At 45.6% G+C, this 14,201-nt stretch overlaps 1 protein-coding gene across 8 annotated transcripts in view; it reads right to left on the reverse strand.

The window, feature by feature from the left end:
• Positions 1 to 14,201, reverse strand: part of ARID3B (AT-rich interaction domain 3B) — an 88,015-nt gene that overhangs the window by 48,061 nt on the left and 25,753 nt on the right. For all 8 annotated transcript variants that reach the window (XM_047794817.1, XM_047794822.1, XM_047794814.1 and 5 more), the window contains 2 exons: positions 4,388 to 4,459; positions 4,105 to 4,177 (listed from right to left, as the gene is read on the reverse strand). In XM_047794817.1, the coding sequence (XP_047650773.1) occupies positions 4,105 to 4,177; positions 4,388 to 4,459 (145 nt within the window). The remainder of the gene's footprint in view (positions 1 to 4,104; positions 4,178 to 4,387; positions 4,460 to 14,201) is intronic.

Raw genomic sequence — 14,201 nt, forward strand, 5'->3', positions numbered from 1 at the left:
ACTGGAGTGCTGAAATCTAACCCATCTTTCTTGAGGAACATTTGAGGGCGGAAAAAAAAAATTAAAGGCAACTTGTTTAATTCAATTTGGCTTCAGTAAGTAAATGAAGAAACATTATTCAGCAAGGGAAGGAGTGAAGTGTTTGGTTTTGGGGGTCTTTGGTGTAGTTTTTATTTTTTCTATTTTGCAAGAAAACTGCTCAAGGGGTTTATCTTCTGTTTTGCTCATCGAGGGTGGCTCGTTATCTGTTGTAGTGCAACAGACACAATCATGACACAATCATGGACACATAATAAAAAACAGAACTGGGAAGAAACTTCCAGGATCGACTCTAACTGAATGCTCTTGTTTTATAGATAAGGAAACTTGAGGCCCCGGAAGAGGAAGGATTTGCTCAGGGTCCCAGAGAAGGGTGGGATGTTAGTCCTGGCCTCACACTCCTCAGCTCAGAGCCCTTTGCCTCTCCACCTGCCTCCTGACAAGGCTGTAATGGCCATTCCCTAGGCAGGCAGGCAGGCCACAGGGAGCTCAACTGGGGGCTGCCTCAGCCTCTTCTCAGGCACCTTCTGGGGCAGGCTGTTCTGCTGATGGGGGAGGGGTAACGAGGGTGCCTAGAAACCAAGGTGGCGAAAGCTGAAAGGCCCATCTGCTGCAGTCAATTCACTCAAACATGTTAACAAGCCAGAAAGACCAGCACAAAGCAGCAGTTATGGCCTGGCTCCCCTCCCACTGGACAGCAGTTTTATCACCTGCAGCTGCAGTCATTTGGGGCCGCCTGCTGCACACTGCCTCCCTAGGTGCCCGGTCCACTCCCTTCGAGGTGCAGCCTGCTGTGTCAAAGCTGCCTAGCCTACTCCACGCCCAGGCGGGTGTCACCGGGCCTTTCAAACACAGGCCATTTTCACTGGTTCCTTTGAAATCTACTGCTTATCCTTCATATTAGCTCTGCAGGATGAGCTGCTGATCCACTGCCAAGGTCTATGAGGCCCTTCTTTGGACTCAGCCAGCTAACAAGATCAGCCTTCTGAGTGCTCCCAGACACTCTAATTTGGGATGTCACAAATTTCTAGGGGCCCTAGGCCTCACCATTCTGTGAAGAGTAAAGACAGCAAGCTTCACATGATTAAAAGTGCAAATAGCTCCCAGCCCTGCTGAACTGCCCACTCTAATTTAGACTATCAGACACCAGTTTTCCAGGAAGAAGATCACTGTGAATTTAAACAACCTCCATAGTCTCCCTGCTTCTTCAGCTTGCATTGCCCCCAGCTTTCAGCAAGCCTCCTGAAAACCTGGCTCTGGTGACACTCCCCCTTTGTTAACTTCAATGACTCAGCTATGTCATAGCCTGGAGTGCTAACTTCTTGGCCAAACACTGCTCCTCAGTCTGGGGTCAGCTGATTCATCCAGGCCACAGACAAGGATTCTTCCAGTTGTGCCTGGGCCATGTACACCACTCATGCCACTGCATTTCTGCCTCACTCTCATTACCGCCGCTATGTTGGTGCTACAGCTCCTCTCAGCTCCCTGCACCCCAGCCCAGAATGACTGTCTTTGATCAGTCATCCACTCCTCTGGCGCTCAGCCACAGCGGGGAGCACGCACTTCTGCCTGACACAGGCCCTGCCGCCCTCAGGCACCGCTACCTGAGTGGAAGTAAGATGATTTCCTGGAAGAGTTTCTCTGCAGAGGAAATTTTTGACCTTCACCATCTCTCCCATCCTTCTATGGCAGTGTCCTCGACAAGGAACATTTTATAACATCTGGAGACATTTTTGGTTTTCAAGACTGGGGGTGCACCCCAAACAAAGGATATCCAGTCGCCAAAGTCAATATGCTGAAGCTGAGAAACCTTATATTAGAGTAATAAACAGGGAGCAAAAATGACTTGACTGTTTCCCTTCCACTGGTGATGCCAGCAAATAGTGAAATACCTAACATACGTGTTGAAGACAGTGAAGATTTACTCAGGGCCTGAATAACAATAAACAGACTTGATCAAAGACAGGTCACTTACTCCTGCTTTGGGTTCACTCGGGAATAGACTAGATGGTAGCCCCCCAATGCTGGAACAGCAGCACACACTTGTCTCGACTGCCGGGTACAGGCCAAGGGTACAGCTTGGCCTCCCTGCATGGACAGCTGAGTTAGGAAAAGCAAGAGGACTGCTCCTACAACAAACATGTCCTGAGGACCTTCCTCTCTGGCCCTACGCTCGCATTGGGGACACAGAGGAATGACCAAGGGGCTGTCCTCAGGGAGCTCCTCGTCTAGTGGGGATGCAGTAGTAAGCAAACAGTCTTCACTCTTGGCTAGGCTGATATAACTTCCATTTTCCTTTAAAAATCCTTCTGGGAAGAGAGAAAAAACAATAAAGTGGAAAATAAAGCAGGAGACACACTGCTGATTAAAATCTATATTGCTATGGCAGCCCCTCTGAGACGAGATCAGCTCCTGGGTTTGCACCAGCTGGGCTTGTGGAGCTTGTAAATAATTAAAAGGTAATTGGAAGGGGAGACCAAAGTATTAAGTGGATTTCTCTCTCTCAGGGCAACAGGGGAGTTTCATTGCTGGCAGTCACATTATCTTTCGGGATTATATTCTTGTTTTTTACTGACACATGCAGCTCCAGATAACAGTTGGAGGAGTAAACTAATTAGAGCTGCTTAGACTGCTTTGATAGGCTTGGAGATGGGGGGGAAACCGAGACTCAAAACTTTCGATTGCCTTTGTAAGCAAACCAGCAGTGACAGGCATGCTACTAAGAAGGCAGTAAGGCTTTGTGGAAGGTAAAGGAAAGGGAAGGAGGTGGAGGTCGGGGTGGAGCTGGTGGGGAGAGGAAGAGGGAGATAGGCAGGGAGAGGAGTTAATGCAGAGCATTTAGTTGCTGGGGGTGTCATACAGCTCAGCCTAGGATAAAGAGGAGGATTTCGCTTCCAGGTCTCAATAAAGGAGCTGACACAGAAACCAAGGGATGCATGATCAGGCAGGGCACCAATGAGGATGCTGGTGGGAGCAGCTCTCTCTACAGCTCGGTCCTGAGGGTGAAGAAAGTGGAGCTTCACAGGCTGTGGTGGATTATCTCCAAGAGAGGCTGGGGTTCTGGCCATGCTTCCTAAGGGCTGTCCCAGCTGGTGAACCCATTGCTATGAGAGGATACAAAGCCAGGAAGTTAAGTCACTGGGCTCAAGACTCACATCATGGTCCAAAGTAGAGATGGTTGGGGGGTGGTGGGGGGAGAAGGAGAAAAGGACACAGACGGCAGAAGGTGCATTGTAAAGCAGATGCCCATGTACCCCACACTCATACTGCAGCCACACCCTGACTACGCCAGCGGCTGCAAAAAATCTTTAAAAAGCCAATAGCTAAGAAAAAAGAGTTAGCCTTTCCTTTTCATGGATCATTTCAGAGTTTCCAACAAATCCTGAAGGGCCTCTATTCTTTCATTGGCCTTTCTAAGTCTCTATAAGGCTAGATGTACCAGCAGGAAGCCTCATATATCAATTTAAGTGATGTCCAGGGCTGTTATAAGGCTAAGAAAAAAGAATATTTGAATTTGAAATGACTCCAGAGACCAGTTAATCAGAAGAGTGAAAAAATAAAGCAGGACCAAACTTGGAGGATCATTACATTAATTTCCTTATTTTTTATTTATTTATTTTTTAATGGCCGTACCTGAGGCATATGGAAGTTCCTGGGGTAGGGATAAAATCGAAGGTGCAGCTGCAGGCCTATGCCACAGCCACGACAATGCTGGATCCAAGCCCCATCTGCAATCTAGGTCGAAACTTGAGGCAACGCCAGATCCTTAACCCACTGAGTGAGGCCAGGGATCAAACCTGCATCTTGACGGAGATTATGTTGGGTACTTAACCCAATGAGCCACAATGGGAAATCCTCCATTTTCTACCCAGGCCCTCTTTCTCCTCTTCAGTCTGTCTGCCAATTATTTGGCTAGGTCTGGGACCAGTCAGCAGCACACAGCTCTTGATCTTCTAGGCTAAAATGGTGGCACTCTGTAGGGAGGGAGGCTAGCAGTGACCTGCACACTGTAGGCATTCAGTAGATATTCAGTGAATTGAAATGAAGAGTAGACTGCACACTCACCCCTCTTTTGCATAAAGACGAAGAGGTCATCCAGGAACTCTTTTCTTTCCGGATCACTGTCCAGTTCATACAGCTGCAATCCCAAACCCCAAAGGGGAAAAAAAAAAAACACCACACACAATGAAAAATTCCATCTTATGCAGAAGTCTTACACTTGAGATCACAACTATCTGAATGACTAATGTGACCCATAGGCCACTTCTGTCCTTAATCATTGGGGATCAGATGCAACAACTCACAACAGAACTGCCCCTTTCGTTGGCCCAAAGGAAACATTACAGACCTTGGCAAAATCACGAGAGATCTCTCTTCCCCGGCCTCCATCTGCATCATCACTCCAGGCCAAACCACCATTCTAAAGGGAACAAAGCACAGAATTCAGAAGGGAGTAGGGAGAAAAAGAGGGCAAGGAAATCATTTAGGGTGAAGATGAGGACCCTTAGCAACTGTGTTCCCCTGGCTCACAATGAATGACTACTCGCATAACCGCCTCCGCCGCCCCAACAGGGACATCTTGGGGGTTTTTTGTTTGCTTGGCCTTTGTTTTTTTGGCCACACCCAGAAGTTTCCAGGCTAGGGGTTGAACCTGTACCACAGCAGTGACCCAAGACACAGCAGGGACAACGCCAGATCCTTATCCCTCTGAGCGACCAGGGAACTCCAGGGACATCCTGTTTTTATGTTTTCAATTATGGTTCCAAAACCAGAGCAAGTCAGGTGGAAGAAGCATCTCCACTTGTTGGAGGTGGGTGGGTGTTACTTACACCAGATAATCCTGGAGGAGGAAGACACCGAGGCCCAATTTTCTGAGATCCTGCTCATCTTAGCTGATATTCTGGAACTCATCACTCTGAGATGTACCATTTTTCTGCAAGCTCTGTATAGTATATGTTTGTATGTTTTACGGTATATTGTAAAGATACCCAGCCTGGACTCTCACACAACACTCTGAGTGGAAGATAAAGAGTCAAAGGGAGCAAGACAAAGATTCTGAAGATCTCAAAGATCTTGTGGTCTTTCAGTCAAATCTCACTAGAAGTCCTAACCGTAGTGATCAGAACTCTAGTAATTTGAGGGCCCTCAGGGTCCGAGATTATTCCCAATGTACAGAGACTCTGTGCCACTACAGTGAGGTTCATTTTCATTAGAGAAATGATGAAAACCTCATCCTAATTTAATTGATTATAACTAATACCATTCAACTGAATGGGAGGGAATGGCAAATAAGCTTTTATGTTCTTGAAATCTGCTTTCCACTCTTATTCAGTTGGGTAACTTTTTTCTTTTCTTTTGGCTGCACTGACAACACTGGATCCTTATCCTGCTGAGTCACAAGATAACTCCAAAGTTGGATAGCTCTTATTCCTCAAATTAGAACTCACCTTCTATGGGAAGCCTATCCTTTCACACCCAGCTGCACAAGTACCTAGAAACACTCCCTGTACATTTTGAGTTTAGAATCTGACACATTTTGGAGCTCCTGTTGTCACTGAGCAGGTTAAGAACCTGTCTAGTATCTACTAGGAAGCGAGTTCGATCTCTGGCCTCATGAGGTGGGTTAAGTATCCTGCGCTGCTGTGAGCTGAGGTGTAGGCCAGCAGCCGCAGGTCCTATTCGACCCCTAGCCTGGGATCGTCCATATGTTGCAGGTGCGGCCCTAAAAAGAATTTGATATATTTTGGAATGAACTATCATTCCCATGTATTATAAACTTCTTGAGAGCAACGTGTCTCTTTTGGTTTAATTTTTATTAAAGTACAGTTGATTTACAATGTTGTGCCAATTTCTGCTATACATGAACACACATACACTTTTTTTAAAATATCATTTTTTATCATGGTTTATGGTTTGGATATAATTCCCTGTGCTATATATAGTAAGACCTTTTTGTTTATCCAAGAGAGCAAAGTGTCTTATTCATCTTTGTACCTCCAGCACACAGCCTGACACTTATAAGGCTCTAGTGAATACCTGATGAACTATAATCATTGTTAAAAGGTGTTAACTGGTTATTTGAACCAATTAAGCACCTCTTCAAAAAATGTACAGACACATATACCATACAGGAGAGTCCCTCTGCTAGTGGGGAGTATAAAAAGTCAGGGCAGAAGTAGCCTGTTCAGCCGCCCCGTTGGTCAGTGGAGATTCCAGGGATGGGACTGGCACGCTCTCATTTCTCCCCCAGGATCAAAGGTGCCCACAGGCCTTTGAGCACATGTGCCTCTAGCTGGCTGGGGTGTATAAGTGGCTGGGGAGGGACATCTGGGGTTGGGGAGCAGAGGTTTCTTGGGAGGACATTCTTTGGACTGCAGAGGGATCTCGTAAAATCATGCCAATAAAATGAAAGCCTGGTCTAATTCCATTCTCTCCCACCTCCTCCTTCAGTAAAGCTTAACTGAAAGCAGGAGGTACTATTCAGTTATGTTTTGGGGCCATACTTTGCTTTCCCCTACTCAAAGTGATCCCTCAGATGTAGACCCATTTTCTGAGAGCAACAATTTAGCACACACGAAAGTAAAGTATAACCAAGAAGTGACGCCCTGTCAGTTGACATGAAACAGGCTACATCAAATTGTTTCCCTGTTATCTAGTCAAAGACGTGTGTAAGGAAGTGCTCAGGAAATGCTATCTGACTGTGGCTTCATCATCTCCCCCAGGCAGACGCTGTAGAAATCTTCCTACAGCACCTTTAGATCAGGGAGGCCTCAAGAGGGACAAACACTATTTAAAAAAAAAAAAAAAAAAAAAAAAGCTAAACCCCACCCCCACATTGTAATTACAGTCAACAGAAATCTGGTGTCATCTGGTGGCAACTAGCACAATGAATAATCAAGATGAATTATGCCTGTCAGGTCAGCAAAACCAGACAGAGTTACAGTCCCCTTTTAAAGGCTGCAGTAGGCCGTCCTAATGCCCAGTGATTTTGTTTGAGCCAGTAATTCCTGCTGGAAAGTCAATTATCCCGGGAGCCCCTATCGGCTAAAAGACACTTAATGGGGGATCATTGCCGCTTCTGTTATGTCAGCTGTTTACTGTGGCAGCTCAATTCCCAACTCTCTAGCTGCAGATCTGAAGCTGATTCTGGTCTCTGGAGGATTCTTTCTCTATCTGTCACCAAGAGAGATGAAAACACAGTTTTTTTGGCTAATCACAGTAACTTCCAGGCACCCTGAACATTCACTCAGAAACTATTTAACACTCAGTTGGGTGGAGAAGACGGAATCCACAGCCTAGAATCTCAGACAGGGCTTCCCAGAGCAGGAAGGGAGTGTAAAAACAAGCACTGCGGTGGTGGTGCCAGTGTCACCACGGTTGTGACTATGTGTGAAAATAAACACCTGGGTGTGAGTGTGGGGGCTCAGCTCCAGGAACAGATGAGAATGCCCTCTGAGATGGGGGTGGGGGTTGTTGTGACCCCTTGGCTTTCACCAGCTCTGCCCAAACCATGGCAGTCTGAGCAGTGGGATGGTCAGACCATGTACTAGCCACAGTCCACTAAGAATGAACCACTCAGATTAAAAATCTGCCTTTAGACAGGATTTTGGCCTGAAATGCACTAGCTTGGTGACCACAGAAGACAAGGAGACTTGTCAGAACAGGATGGAAATTTGAGCAATCCCACTGTTTGACCCATTCCACCGACAGGAATGTCAGTTACTATTTAAAGAAAACACAGGAAAAAAGTTGCCTAGGAGTAGAGCTGTTTTCTTTTGTCCAAGGCAAAATTGGGCCATTACTTAATTTAAAACATTCAGCTGGGGCTGATGGGAAAATGCATTACTTTGTCTTGGGATGGTTAAACTTCGACCTTGCTTCACAGGATTTTCTGGCTGAGGTGAGAGTAACTCCTGAACCCTGCTCGCCCTTCACAGTCCAGCTGGAATTCCTCCGTGAAGCCTCCATCTCTGCCCACCAGTCTTTCTCCTCTGGGCTGTGTCACTCCGTGTTGTGGTAACTTGTGCTCCTGCCTATGTCTCCAGACTATAAGCAGCCTGCATATCCCCAGCCCCCAGCACATAAAAAGCACTGACACATCTGCTGCAAGACAGGTGGGCTCTCCCATCCCACAACTCTGTTTTCCCCTCCTCCTTTCATTGGGAGGATTACAGGCTTCAGCAGTTATTTTCTTGGTTCTTAACTCTGACCAACTGCTATAAAACACAGCTCACTTATGCACTTCAAGTTTATGCGCAGGAGGATTCTTGGCCTATCAACAGGGCACAGGTGTGATTGTGCAGAGTTATCAGCCCAGCAATGATTGAGTTTCGTGAATGCAGAGTGTGGCTGACTGAGACCGTAGCAATGGTGGAAAACAGGGAGTGGCAGAAGCGAGTATTGGGAAAACACACCCCAAAAGAGTCAGCTTAACAGTTCAGGGGTCAGAAGGGGTTCCTAAGAAAAGCACTTCAGTTGAAGGGTCACCACATGCAAGTCTGCCTGCTGGGGGAAGAGGTTTTATTCAACAGCCCAGAAATGTGCGGGATCAACAGTAGTCAGTGGCCACTCACTGCCATTTACGACCGTTTCAGCCTCTCCTACTTGAGAGCCTGCTTTAATAGCTTTGATCTCACCAGGAGCTCACAGGAAACTGACAGTTTGTTCCCAAGACTAGCTTTGGCTAGTCTCCCCCCAAACTAGTTTTGGCTACTATACCCACATTCAGCTCATTTTCCCCAGGGAGGCCAGAAGAGTGTTTGGCCTGTAAATCCCTCAAAATTGGTAGCGGGTGCAGGAAGTTAGTGTTTGTGCATCTTCTGTGTAACAAGGATTGGACCAGGAGTTTATCAAGCATTTTCTCACTTAACTCTACAATGCAGAGGTAGTTATTTGGAGATGGGAAAACCATGGCTCAAAGAACTAGTTAACTTGCCCACGGTCTCAGACCTTCTAAGTGGCAGTGCCAGCAATGAAACCCAGTGCCTGGCTCTCTGCCTCATGGGTTGAAAAAAAAACAAAAACGAAACAGTAGAAAGTGTTCTGGGAGGGGCCATTAGGAAAGGAGAGGGAGGAAAAGAAGAACGTTCTCTGCACACAGAAGGCCTACAATGCCAAGTCTGGGCCTTGGATGGCTCCTATGAATGGAAGAGTCTTTTATTCCTTGATTCTTCTCAGTGGCTTCATCTGGGAGGTACATCTAAATAGAAAACCAGCCCTCACACAGCAGTTGCCCAGGAGGACTCATCTGGGGCTACTGAAATAAGAACTGCTAACCTTTCACCACTACCTCTAAAACAGAACATCCTGGCTGAGAGGAGCACCTCCCTCCCCTTCCTCTCAGGAGAGAGACAAGCAAGTGATACCACTGAGGGGTCTCTAGAAGAATATGGCACTTAGCACAGCGACATGTGCTTTATGCCTGTGGAAAGTAACATAATGTCTTTTCTATCAAAAGGAAAATCTTGGTTACTCCATTTTGCTCCGGGTTTGGCCCAAACGCCCCCTGCGACCCCCTTCCTCTTTACCTCTTTTCCCAGCAACAATTTGTCTCAATTAGCCAACCAGGAAGAATGTGCGCCCTGACCTGACCAATGGGAAGGGGACAGGTACATCACCTGCATTAGGGGTAAATAGGGGAGGGTCCTTTGTTCAGCACGCATGCTTTTTTGGAGTACCAGCGCCCTTCTGCAGAAGTAAAGAGCCTTGTCGAGATTTCTCCTTGTCCACGTGTCTCACTTTCCAACACTGACGACTTGAGCCAGAGTTATCTTAATTTCCAACATGCCTTCAAAAAATAATAAATCAACGACTAATCTGAGTGCTACTCAAAATGTAAACAGTGCTCCCCCAACACTTCAACCCTGGAAGGGGAAACGTATTCATTACTCCCTGAAAATCTAAAAGGCTGCCTTGTGGAAGAGAAAGTAAGGTTGTCTTTTTTTTTCTTCTTTTTTTCTCTAAAGCTCCAGAGCGTAGAACTAGAGTTACCGGGTAGAAAAGTAAACAGGGGTAGGTTTCAGGTCGATCAGAAGGACTTTTCTAACAATCAGAACTGCTCAGTAATGGAGTGGGCCTTCTCAGGATGCTTCCTGTCCCTAGATGACCATCTGTCTAGGATGTCAGGGTATGGAATCGAACATGAGACAGGGCTGGAGGAGAGGGTCCCTCTGTCCTGAGAAGCAAAGAGCCTATGGCAAATTCATTCAATGCTGATTTCCTGAGAGCCCACCCCAGGGAGAGCATTGTACAAGCTGCTGAGGAGAATTACCCCCCTCCCCCTTCCCCCCAACCCCAAAAGTGGTTCCCACCATCAGGAGTTTTACCACAGAGATGGAAAAACAAGCTGAACACACACAGCATTTAATAGATAGGGCAAGTCAAAGTACCAAACACAAAGTGCCCAGGAGGGAGAAGAAAGGAGGCGGCTCAGAGGTGGAGATGAAGCTGGCCTGAAAGAATGGGCTGGGAGATTTACAGTCTCAATGAGCATGGAGTGGGGAATAAACAAGGCATGTTTTGGCAGGGAGGATGCAAGTCTGAATAGTTAGGTGGAAACAGGCTGTGAAATGCCTTGAATACCAGGAGGAAATTTCAACTCTGAACTGTGAAGATGGGGGAGGCAGTGGATGTTTTCTGAAAAAAAAAATTGATTAAATCAGTATTTAGATGATTTTGATGATCCATTTTTGTTGGAAACTATATCATATACCATAACAAATGTACGCAGACATGTAACTGAATTGGAATTATAGGGGAGTTTCACTTTTCAATTTTTTCATTATATCCGTTCACACACAAACACCTGATCACTAGGATATGCTACCTACTGTGAAAGATTCTGAGAGAAAAAGAACAAGATTGTTAACAGCCTCTGACTTCTTGGGGGGTTACAGTCTAATGGAGAGAATGACAATTTAAAAAACAACTTTATTTTTTCTAGATTAACGTTGGAATCTTTGTCAAGACCTATCACTTGCTCCCCATCTTTCCTCCTTGCTTTAAAAGGAAATTTGGATTGCAACTAAAATTACAGAATAATTTAGTGAACTGACACAATCACAATATTTAGTCTTTCAAGTATGCGAGTAGTATGACTCTTCATTTTTTTTTTCAGTAGTTTTATTATTTTTTGGCTGCACCTGTGGCATGTGGAAGTCTCCGGGCCAGGGATCACACCCCCACTAAGTTACAACCTGTGCCACAGCTGAGGCAATGCTGAACCCTTAGCCTTCACCACACAGGAACTTCCTATGACTCTTTATTTAATAAAATATTTATTAATGCTCCTAATGATTTACAATGAAAATATATTGTTGAAGATCTGAGAGGAAAAGCCAGCACTGGGGCTAGGCAGCTCTGCAAAAACCCCACGCTGAGGATCTGAGTTAGGAGTAGGGGTAGGGAAAGCAGTACAACCTGGGAGAAATGACTGTCTTAAGAAACAGCCAAGTCAGAGAATCAACTGGATCTGAACCTTAACATGAGAAAGGTATTTTCTGATGAAAATGGAGATGCTGGGCAGGGGATCAAGCAGGAAGCCTTTGAGCACTAACGAAAATAGACCACTGTCTCTGGGGGTGCACGGAGGGTGACAAGAACAATTCTACAGCCCTGGAGGAAGCCAGGTCATGGCAGCTGGAAGGAGCAGGAGCCAAAGGCTTATTGCCAAACTTCCAGTGAGGAGAGAGACATTTAACCAGCATCTCTTGACCCAAGAAAGCTACTTTGAGCCTTTTTTACTGGGATTTGGGGGAAAAAAAAAAAACAAAAAAACAAAAAACCAGACCACGCCTCTAAGATCTTAGGAGCCAGCACTGCATTCCTTAGAGCTGTACCTCCCCAGAGACAGGAACGCCTGACTTTAAAAGCAATTAAGTATCTAGGCTATTTTAGGATTACTCCTTGACCACCTGGAATATCTTATTAAAGCACAGCTCAGATGTCCAAAGCAATTTTAGTTCCCATTCCTCACTCTCCCCAAGGCAAGAGTTAATTCTTTGCTTCAGGTTTAAAGTGTAGGGACTAAGCTACTAACTCTTCATTTGAGCGACTCGTATTCTGAAACCTCTAAGAAACTGCCCTGTCCTTAGAACATCACACAGGTTATAACTTTTATAGAGATTATTGAGTGTTCTTTGAAGGCAGAACAGTAATGTATTTCTTTCCATGTACTCTATAATCTAATAGATTCCAAATCCAACCTCAGGTTCAGATCTGGGTGAATTCCTAGGACTTGAGTCTCAAAGTAAAATTACTAGACTTCAAAGGGCTGATCCCAAGCTCACGGATATCAATTAATAACTCTGAAATACAAAGTATAACAAAAATATTTTTGTTGTTAGTATTATTATTTTTATTTTTTGTCTTTTTTAGGGCCGTACCCGCGGCATATGGAGGTTCCCGGGCTAAGGGTCCAATCAGAGCTGTAGCTGCTGGCCTACGCCAGAGCCACAGCAACGAGGGATCCAAGCCAAGTCTGCGACCTACACCACAGCTCACAGCAACGCCGGATCCTCAACCCACTGAGCGAGGCCAGGGATCGAACCCACAACCTCATGGTTACTAGTCGGGTTCGTTAACCACTGAGCCACGATGGGAACGCCTATTATTTTTTTTTAATAAGCGAGGCATAAACTAACTTTTTCTCTGCTACACCTGTGGCTCTGCAGGCTTATTATCTGTTTCACACTTGTTACTACCCGACTACCAAATGAGCTGATGATGTTCTAATGTTAAAAGTCCAATTCCAGATCTTGGGAGAAAGAAAAGCAAAACATTCTGTCCTCCCACCAGTTTTAACTGATCCTAGGAGGTAATGAGACATGCACAGTGGGGGTAATGGGCAGGATTATAGGGGAATCCTAAAAGGGGAGGGGAGCCCCAGGAAGTAAAACAGATACTGTTATAAACAACACTGTTGGACTACAAACCCTCCTGATAAGATCAGGATTACTGCTCTTAGCTCAATCGCTCAGGCCTTGGAAGCACTAGAGTTCCATAATTATCAGATGCACACCTTCCGCTGGTGCTGGCGGGTAACTTTAGCAGGAACCAGAAAGCACCTCCCCACCTTTTACTAACAACAAAGATCAATTCAAACTCGGTGGCTTGGAAAAAGAGCCAAGGGACACTTTTCTGATTAAGCAGTAGAAAGGAAGGGTGGGGGAGGGGAGAGGGTGGCAGTCTAGGCACAAATAATCAAGAAGATTACCCAGAAATGGGGTGTTCCTATAAAAGGAGGAAGAAAAACTAAAATGCACTGCTGGTGATGAGGATACCCCTATGCAAGAGTGAAGTGGCCCAGCCAAGACTAAGTCTGAGGGCCACAGAGCAAAATGCCAGCTCCTTTTCTCTGTAGGATTCACGTGGGCAGCACTGCTTCTTCTGCCCTGTGAGCTGCCTACCAGCTGAACATCCACAATGGTTGCTGACACCCCTTCACATCATAGAGCTCAGGAAGCCAGAGCTTGAGAGCTGAGTGGAAGAACACCGTGTCTGACTTTCGTCAGACAGAAGGGCAGACTGAGATCTGCAGAAGTCAGGTAAACTGCCTGAAGTCAGTGCTTCAGAGAAGTTTCATAAAACCTTTCTTTCTTTAAACTACATTTTTTTTTTGTTTTGCTTTTTTTTGGGCAGGGGGCGCTTTTGTCAATACTTAACTGCTGAATGTATAGGGGTTTTTTTGTTTTGTTTTTTTGTTTTTTTTTAAATCGCCTTGTTAAAACCTCATCAAGGAGTTTCCGGTGCTGCTCAGCAGAAACGAACCAAACTAGTATCCATGGGTATGTGGGTTCGATCCCTGGCCTCAGTCAGTGGGTTAAGGATTCAGTGTTGCTGTAAGCTGCAGCATAGGTCCCAGATGCAGCTTGATAAACTTTGCTGTGGCTGTGGTGTAGGCCACTCACTAGCTGTAGCTCTGATTCACCCCCTAACCTGGAAACTTCCCTATGCTGTGGGTGTGGCCCTCTTGATGTGGCCTCCTCTTTGTCTCCTGGAGTAGGATATCTTTTTGAAAGTTTCCAGTCCATTTGGTTGAAGGTTGTTCAGCATTTGGTTGTAATTCTATTGTTTTTAATGAGAGAAGTTCCAAACTACATATTTTAAATGTTTAAGAAGAAAACATTTTTTTTTTAAAAAAATGCTATGATGAATTATAAAGT

This window comes from Phacochoerus africanus, chromosome 9 (genome assembly GCF_016906955.1).
Source record: "Phacochoerus africanus isolate WHEZ1 chromosome 9, ROS_Pafr_v1, whole genome shotgun sequence".
Taxonomy (NCBI): domain Eukaryota; kingdom Metazoa; phylum Chordata; class Mammalia; order Artiodactyla; family Suidae; genus Phacochoerus; species Phacochoerus africanus.